This window comes from Medicago sativa, chromosome 4 (genome assembly GCF_051527215.1).
Source record: "Medicago sativa cultivar Bolivia chromosome 4, Bolivia_mono, whole genome shotgun sequence".
Classification (NCBI taxonomy): domain Eukaryota; kingdom Viridiplantae; phylum Streptophyta; class Magnoliopsida; order Fabales; family Fabaceae; genus Medicago; species Medicago sativa.
In genome coordinates, this window is record NC_140752.1 from 92,344,353 (window position 1) to 92,353,352 (window position 9,000).

At 32.3% G+C, this 9,000-nt stretch overlaps 1 protein-coding gene across 1 annotated transcript; it reads left to right on the plus strand.

Annotated features, from left to right (window-relative positions):
• Positions 1-1,759: 1,759 nt before the first annotated feature.
• Positions 1,760-6,999, plus strand: LOC146933818 (26S proteasome non-ATPase regulatory subunit 12 homolog A-like). Its single transcript, XM_085705608.1, has 12 exons — positions 1,760-2,324; positions 2,412-2,606; positions 2,899-3,006; positions 3,116-3,220; positions 3,339-3,395; positions 3,499-3,695; positions 5,286-5,385; positions 5,500-5,612; positions 5,715-5,865; positions 5,952-6,029; positions 6,291-6,513; positions 6,642-6,999. The coding sequence occupies exons 2-11, from the start codon at positions 2,418-2,420 to the stop codon at positions 6,507-6,509; spliced, it is 1,317 nt and encodes a 438-aa protein (XP_085561734.1). The 5' UTR covers positions 1,760-2,324; positions 2,412-2,417; the 3' UTR covers positions 6,510-6,513; positions 6,642-6,999.
• Positions 7,000-9,000: the final 2,001 nt, after the last annotated feature.

Sequence of the window (9,000 nt, forward strand, 5' to 3'; positions counted from 1 at the left end):
GGCAACCACACCGTGAAAATGAGACTACATTTTCATCCAAAAATTTAAGGCTTAAGTATGAGTTTTTCACTCTTTTGATGTTCAACATGTACTCTTTCATCTAATGTTGAACTTTAACTGACTTTTGCTACATCGCAATATTATCTCTTAAGTTTGACGGAATTCTAGCCCGTGCTTGACACGGGTTTCCATGCTAGTTTATCTAATTTATTAATATAATGAGTAAATTACATTCCTCTCACCTGTTTAAATTACACTCCTATCCTCTCTTATGTTAAAATATACACTTCCCTCCCTTGAAAAGTAAAACTTATATTCTTCTCCCCTATAAGATGCTTGAATTACAACCACCTCCCTTAATAGTTAAATATGCACTACACTTTAATCTATTTTCGCATAAATAAATATTTTTACGATATATATATTAATTTTGAGCTACCATTTAAGAAAAATAAATTCATTTCTTTATAATTTAAATGTCAATCATAATTAAATTTAAATATTTTTCTATTAATTTTATAATTTAGAGTATAAAATTAAATTTTAAATAACCATACTTTATTGTCTTTAGTAATTTTTCACATATTTTAATTTTATTTTGGGTTGTTTTCTATTTTATAATAGGGTTTAAAACTATATTATAATGAAATTGTGAATCAAAAATAGCGAAAAATATGTATTCAGATTTTGAATATATTAAAATAGACCAGCAATACAATTTTTTCTGAAGTGTGTTAGATTATTATTTTTTTGCTAGATTATTAGAAATTAAAAAAAAAATATTGAGGGAGTAAAATGTAGATTTTAACATAAGAGGGGAGGGGATGTAATTCAAGCTTCTCTTTGGGGGAGGGGAGTGAAATATTTTTTTCTAATATATTTTGAATAACAGGGGAGGGGAGTGTAGTGTAATTCAAGTATCTTTGAGGGGGAGGGGAGTGTAATTTACTCTAATATAATTTATCTAAGACCACTTACAATGGGTTATTGAATCCCATATTCAATATGTTGAAACCATTGTAGTGGGGTATTGAAAATGAGAGAAGAGGAAAGAGGTGATGAATGGTTTCAATAAGTTGAATTACTGCCTTGCCACGTGACGTGGAGAGAGAAGAAATTTTTGATAAAGCTGTGACATGTGGTACAACATGATTGACTGTTTAGATTTTTATCTTCTTAATATTTTGGACTTAAATATTTCATTGCAAATAATTTTTTTTTTATTTTTTTACTAAAATTCGTGATTTTTTTTCTCTACAAATAGAGACTTGGATCATTTGATTTGGACACAGAAACAAAAACCAAGTTTTTCACTCTCTTAATCTTATTATTTGTGTGTCGCGTGCTTAGTTTGTTGTATTGCATTTTAAGTTAAGAAAATAAAAATAAATTATTTTACTAAATTTTGTTTTTCCAAAAAAACTAAAACTATAGATTGTTAATTATAATTGATAATTATAATTTTATGTAATTATAAAAACAAAAATTAAATAAGAATAAGAACAAGAAATAAAAAGTGGTGGGGTAGGGTGTTGAATGAAAAAACCATTGGAGAGGTAAAAATTGAATGTGTGTTGAATTAAGAGAGAGAAAATGATGTGGAATGTTGGGAATTGAAAAAGTGGGTGTTGAAGGATGTTGAATGAAAAAAACCATTGTACATGGTCGATATACTACCTAGACTCTATTGCAATGACGTGAAGAGACTACACTGTCTATACACACCTTCTCACTTTTTAAGTTTGATTGCAATTTATTCATTCTCTCTCCTTTAATCTAATTTCTTACTGTTATGGTTGGGACCTTGAGTTTTCTCTGTAATTCTATGCTTTTACTCTTCCTATGACACCAGTTGTTTCATTGCAAACAAGGGACCTTGAGTTGAATCTAATTTCTCTGCAATTCTCTGTATTTTTGTGATTTGAATTTAGTGACAGCAATGTTCATTGTTTCTTTGTTGTTCATTGTTTCTATACGTATTTGGTGGAGGGCGGCTGTGTTTGCAGTGGTTAACGCTAACCACGCGGCGGCGGCCGGAATCTGGAAATTGAGATCTCAATCTTCTTTATCTCTTTCTTCTCCTAAAGACCCGTTTCTAACCACCTGCCTGACCCGCGGACTCGACAAACCGACATCCGCCCAAACCGAATTGTATTTCAGTCGATATTGGGCCATAGCACCGCGGGTTGGTCTGGATTGGGCTTTTGAGTCCGAGTTTTTCTTAACTTGTGCATTACTTCACTCTCACTATTTCTTCCTTTTCAAGTCACTTCTCTCTAATTGCCGATTCAGAGATCTCTCTGTTTATCCCAAACGAAACCACGGTACTCTCTATTTCTGATCCCCTTTCTCGATCGGTGCATGTGTTTTCTACTCCCTATAATATAACTGCTTTTCAATTCGTTTTGCAGGCAAACATGGAGAATCTAGATGCAAAGATAGAGCAACTTCTCAACGTCGAGAAGCAGATGAGATCAGACGGCGAAATTGCCGGCACAAGAAAAGCCGCAATCGATATCTTGCAACTCTGCTTTGAAGCCAAAGCCTGGAAAACGCTAAATGACCAGATTGTCGTTTTGTCCAAACGACGCGGCCAGCTTAAGCAGGTACCAGTTGCAAATTGATGCCTTTTTCGTGTTAGGAATTAGGGTTTCCGTTAGGTTTAAAAGATTTTAGGTTTTTTTTTCTTTTTCCGTTTAGATTGGAAATTGTTTGCTTAAAATGATTGGTTTGTTTAGGGTTTTAGTTAGCTTTAAACTCTAAAATGATTGGTGCAGTTGGACAGAGTCTAGGGTTTAAGGAACTTAAGATTCAATTCACTATTGTACAGCTTCTGCATCTTTTTTGTATGATTGGTACAAAAAGGTATTAACGAGGTTATTATATATATGCATGCAGGCTGTGACAGCGATGGTCCAGCAGGCTATGCAATATATTGATGAGACACCAGATGTTGAAACTCGTATTGAACTTATCAAGACATTGAACAGTGTATCTGCTGGGAAGGTGAGTTGTTATGTTTGAATTCTCCATACTGTTTTATCATCTTCTCCATAGCATAATCCATTTTAAAAGACATTTTTTTATCAATTTGTATGTTGTATTGTGTTCTTAGATATACGTTGAGATTGAGAGAGCAAGGTTGGTCAAGAAACTTGCCAAGATAAAGGAAATACAGGGGCTTTTAGCCGAGGCTGCTGATTTGATGCAAGAAATTGCGGTCAGTGTGTACTTGTAATTTTTTTAATGCTTTTTATATATCTTTTTTTCGTTTTTGGATGTAACTGATTAGTACAAATTATTGTTTGGTTTACTTATGTGATGGGTAATCTTATCAGGTGGAAACTTTTGGTGCCATGGCAAAAACTGAGAAAATTGCATTCATTCTTGAACAAGTATGAGTCATTTTTTTTAGCGACGACAGAAATAGTAGTTTATTAATTAATTATGTTGTTAATAAGTTACTGATTTTGAAATCTTCTATGTTAAATTGTGTAGGTTCGACTCTGCCTAGACCGCCAGGATCATGTCCGTGCCCAAATACTCTCAAGAAAGATAAGCCCAAGAGTATTCGACATAGATGCATCTAAGGAAAAGAAAAAGCCCAAAGAAGGTGATAATATGGTCGAAGAGGCTCCTGCTGATATTCCATCTCTACTGGAGTTGAAGCAGAACTATTATGAGCTAATGATTAGGTAATTGATTTCTTACTGCCTGTTTAGTTGTAGTATTTCTTGTTTTATCTACTAGTAGTTACAAGTACTGTGGCTTGACTTTGTATTTTTGTCTCCTTTAGTTTATTTTATACAAACTGAACGTTGTGTAGATACTCTAAATTATCCTGGTTTTCTATATTTTAGTTTCATTAACTTTTGAGGATATGCTTTTGATGCTGGCCTATTTGAATATAAAAACCAAACAATGATGCATGAATGTCCTATACTGTTAATTTTAGAATCTGAAAGATAAGGCACAGTGCTAATGACCGTCTGTCTGACTGCAATTTTATTTTTATTTTTATTTGCAATCATTCATTCTCTCTTAATCTACCTTGCTTGCGTTTACTCAAATTTGCTTAAATATATTTTAGAATATCAGATCATCATAAGATTTACGTCTCCTCCTTTTTATCTATATCTACGGGACTATGATTTGTTTCTATGCTTGGCATTTTTTTCTATATTACGTAAGTGCGGATTGGAGTACATGTTTGTGGCTTTCTCTTCTACCAACAAGTTTTTAATTAACTGTTTTAATTCTTGGTTTGATGGTCTTCAAGAAGAAATACTTTGTTCAAGAGTTAAATTAGCCTTGTTACTAAATATCAAATTGTAAATGTAAAAAAGTGCGTATAAAGCACCTAACAATCCAAGTTTCTTAGGTAGCTAACTTGTACTGTATTTATGGATTATTAGAGTTGGAGGTGGTTGAAAATTATATAACTAGCGTAATATTTTTGTTCTTTGTTTTAATACATCCTGCACTGTGATTGGACATTTTTGGTTTGTATCAAATTATCAATTCTTCTGACATTTCCACATTTTAATCACTTACTTCTTTCCGATTCCTAAATTTCCAAAGTTATCCATTTCATCTCTACTTTTCATTTTTGTCTACTGCATCCCAGTTCTTAACTATTTTGAAACAAAGCATTTTATCTGAGATCATTGACTGTTTTAAGTTAAACATTCTGACATAATGTTAAGCTTATCTTCCATTTAGAATTTTATAAACGAGGATTATTAAAATGCTGTGAACTAGATAATGTAAAGCTTATTTGCCATATAAAACGAGTTTGAACTTTAGAATAAACTTGCTGGATTTGGTTATCCTTCCTAACATTTGGATTCCTTGTCTTTTACCATTGATACTGTTCTAAAAAATAGTGAATATGTCACTCTCTGTAAATGTGTTCTTCAGCAATTATTTTCATCGTAAATTGTAAATATTCCAATTCTTATCAACCGTCGTTTATATTTATGCTGCTTTGTCGTAGAGTCCTGTTTATTTGTGTTTGGGATGTGATTTGTAACATGTGAGTCGTGACAGTAATGTAGAGTAAAGAATTGGTCACAGTGGAGTATATGTGGCAGTAAATTCCCCATAGCTTTCTAAACTTGGGTTGATACTTCTATAGCACTTCACTGACTGTGAAATCGATATAGATGAGTGCATGTTTGTTTTTCTTCATGCTACATATTTTTCTAGTACCTGGTTCATGATATTTCTTACTGCTGATCCTGACTTTTTTTTTCCTTATGTTGGTTTTCTGTCTGTGATTTTAGGTATTATTCCCACAACAATGATTATCTTGAAATTTGCCGCTGCTATAAGGCAATATATGAGATTCCGTCCATCAAAGAAAATCCTGCTGATTTTATTCCTGTAGGCTTTCTATTCTCTTTCTTTATTTGCGATCTTTGTTACTATAAGATTCTGTTATACGGTATATATGATATAACTTCATAACTTTTTTCCGAATATTGTTCTTACATACAGATCCTGAGGAAAATATGTTGGTGCTTGGTTCTAGCACCACATTCACCGATGCAGTCCAGTCTTTTAAATTCCACCTTGGAGGATAGAAATCTATCTGAGATTCCAAACTTCCAGTATGTTATCCTATTTTTCATCTTTCATCCTTTCTAATCATGTTAAAATATTTTGTTTAGAATTCCTTGTCATTGGGTGTGCCTGTTATATGTTGTGTCTAGGCTACTTTTGAAGCAGCTGGTCACCATGGAAGTCATCCAATGGACAGCTCTTTGGGAGACATATAAGAATGAGTTTGACAATGAGATGGTCTTTGGAAAGTTTTTGAGTGAAAAAGCAGCTGAAGATCTGAAACAGAGAATTATTGAACATGTGATTCACCGAATTCCTTACACTTTTTTTTATGTTTCAGTTATTTATATGAGCATTAACATGTATTAATTTTGTAAACCTTTCAGAATATTCTTGTTGTATCAAAATACTATGCAGTGATTACTTTGAAGAGACTTGCACAGCTTTTGTGTCTCAGCCTAGAGGTGTGTAATGCCAGTTATGGTTTTGTTCTGTTAGTCTTACTTTAATAACTTTTTCTTATGGTGTGGGAATTCGTGTTTTAAAGAAAAACTATATCCTTGGAAAGTGAAGGTAGTAGGGGAATTGTGGTTTAATTTGTTTTTCATTGTTGACCTGCATGTGAAAATAGTTGTTGTAAACCTGTAACTACCTATTGGTCTTCCATCTTATTTTATTTGTTTTTTAATGGGTTGTTCCTAATTAATTACTCGTGCATAATTCAGGAAGCTGAGAAGCATCTGTCCGGTATGGTTGTTACCAAGGCTCTGGTTGCAAAGATTGACAGACCAATGGGAATAGTCTGTTTCCAAACAGCAAAGGATAGCAACGATGTTCTTAACTCGTGGGCAGCAAACTTGGAGAAGATGCTTGATCTTGTGGAGAAGAGCTGTCATCAAATACACAAGGAAACCATGGTTCATAAAGCAGCTTTGAAGGTTTAAGAAGGTAGGTCCATATGTCGGCTCCTTTCTCAAATTGTCTCACTGTTGTGTTTAGAGAGATTTTCTCAATGGAATAAGTATGTGATTTATGAAGAATGATATATTCATAATGCTTATTTCTGGTCATTTCAGGGGGCTCCTCAATATGTGATATGGACTGAAGTTGCCTTACGGGGATGCTCATTTGAAATGTTGCTCACTGTGTTGGTGAGGAATAACTTTAAACAATTGTCCATAATGAAATTGAAGAATAACATTAAACCCGAAGGCCATGAATTTGGAGAACTAAAAGAAGAATCAAAATTAGTAGTTGTAGAAGTTGAAATAAGAAGCTGACGGTGACACTGAAGTTTGAAGAGAAGCCACTGTGGTTGCTAATATTTTCTTGTAGTTTTAAACTTCAAATGCACTTTTAGTGCCCTGTTTATCATAGTTCATGATTTTGGGAGCTCCATTTTTAAATTTAAAGATCAGTCCTGATAAGTCACTTGGTGATGCTTATTTTTTTTTTTTTGGGTGTGAATTGGACATCTCTTCGTGCAACTGTAGATACTAACGGATAGGACCACATTGGGGCGAAAGCTTTTCTGGTAATGTGTATTTTTTGGAAAATGACAATTTTGGGTAATGGATATCCACATATTAAGTAATTGACATATCCAACCAAGTCAACGCGTGGAAGAATCCTATTTCGAATATTGACCGGAACAACTTTTAACAAACTTTATCTAACTCAGACTCTAGATTACCATGATGTTTTTTTCATCTAGAGAACCAAAGGGTCAAGACAAATAAAAAATAACCTATCCATCCCCTTGGTGCTTAATTTGGGGGATATGAGAAGATGAAATGTCAAAGAATCCACCATCTTCCCTTCTTCTCTTGAGAGCAGAATTGGCACCATAAGATAAAAGTTGAAGAAGAATAAAAAAAGGCTTAATATATTCTGATTCAGAACATACCCCATACGTTAAAGCAGAGACCATAGCTGACATCTCTCCCTCTCTATTAAGACCAGGAAACATCATTGGCAATGACATTGTCAACGTTAAATCAAGTCCGTCTTCAATATTTTTGTCAACTTCTTTTACCTTTTCTCTGTAATTCGCCACCTTTTCAAAAACCCTTCAACACAACACAACCTTTAATACCCAAACAGAATACTTGCACTTAACTGAAAGGATAGCGACGATGTTCTTAATTCATGGGCAGCAAACTTGGAGAAGCTGGTCGATCTTGTGGAGAAGAGTTGTCAACAAATAACATTAAACAACTGTCTCCATTTATATTTTGGATATCGATAAGTTACTCCCCTTATCAACTCATAATGCAACTGCGTTTGTTTTTGATATTTGAGGAATATATATAAGTGGGATCAAATTACATCGATGTAATGTTACATATTTTAATATCGTTTTACTCAATTCATATTTTTCAAATTCGACTGTTATATTTTAAGTTGATATCATATAGATCATTCATGTAAAATTTTAAACAAATCTAAAATGATTTGATATGTTTTTTAGACCCATCAAGATTAACATTTTATACGTTTTTATTGATTTTTGAAAGAATAACTATATTTTTTAGTGACAAAATATTTATCTTGTTTTTTATGCATAACATATTTTTCTTGCATTTTTCATATAAGAGTAGAAAAGAATCTCAAAAAGAAAAAAAGAGGAAAAAGGAAAAAAAAAATTAGGGGAGTAAAAAAGAAACTAGAGAGAGAAAAAATATTTGAGAGAGATTGAAAAGGAAAAATTATTTTTTTAATAAAGAAAAGTATAAATAATGAAAATGATAAAATTAAAATGGAATGTGAGAGATATCGAAAAAAAAAAGATAAACAGATTAATTAAAAAGAATAACATGTTTTTATTGAAAAAGAAAAATTATTTTTTAATAAAGAAAGTATAAATAATGAAAATGATAAAATTAAAATGGAATGTGAGAGATAGCAAAAAAAAAAAAAAAAGATAAACAGATTAATTAAAAAGAATAACATTTTTTTTTGTTGCAAAAAGTAAGTAAAATAAGATAATAACCTTGATTTAAGGTAAGAAAAAGAAACTAACCCTAATTTACTATGAATATAAATAGAGGGTTTATTATTATTTGGCTTAAATAATAACTACTCTGCTCTGCGATTAACAGAATAGAAAAAGAGATCGGGAAAAACGAACGCGACCTAAGCATTTACTCTTTTTGAGTTATACATGCACTTGTGTTTTGTTGTGTTGGTAGAAAGTAGCAACGTTAGTATGAACTTTGAAATCAATATGGTTTGAACCACAACATGCATGTATGGTTTATCAGCTTATGTTCTATTGATTCATATTATGGATGATGCAAAAAATTTATGCTAACAAAAATGTTAATGATATAATTCTCTTTTTGTTTTGACTAATCACTGTATTCTTCTGTGCTGCGGCCATCCATGTATTATTATGTTTATGATTTCATTGTTTCTTTTAAACTGTAGGTTTAA

Excerpts from the sequence above, each read along its gene's own strand:
- LOC146933818 (XM_085705608.1), top strand. The coding sequence starts at position 2,418 with ATGGAGAATCTAGATGCAAAGATAGAGCAACTTCTCAACGTCGAGAAG. Across the intron at positions 5,613-5,714 it reads TCTGAGATTCCAAACTTCCA|GCTACTTTTGAAGCAGCTGG; the intron begins GTATGTTATCCT and ends TGTTGTGTCTAG. Across the intron at positions 5,866-5,951 it reads AACAGAGAATTATTGAACAT|AATATTCTTGTTGTATCAAA; the intron begins GTGATTCACCGA and ends TAAACCTTTCAG.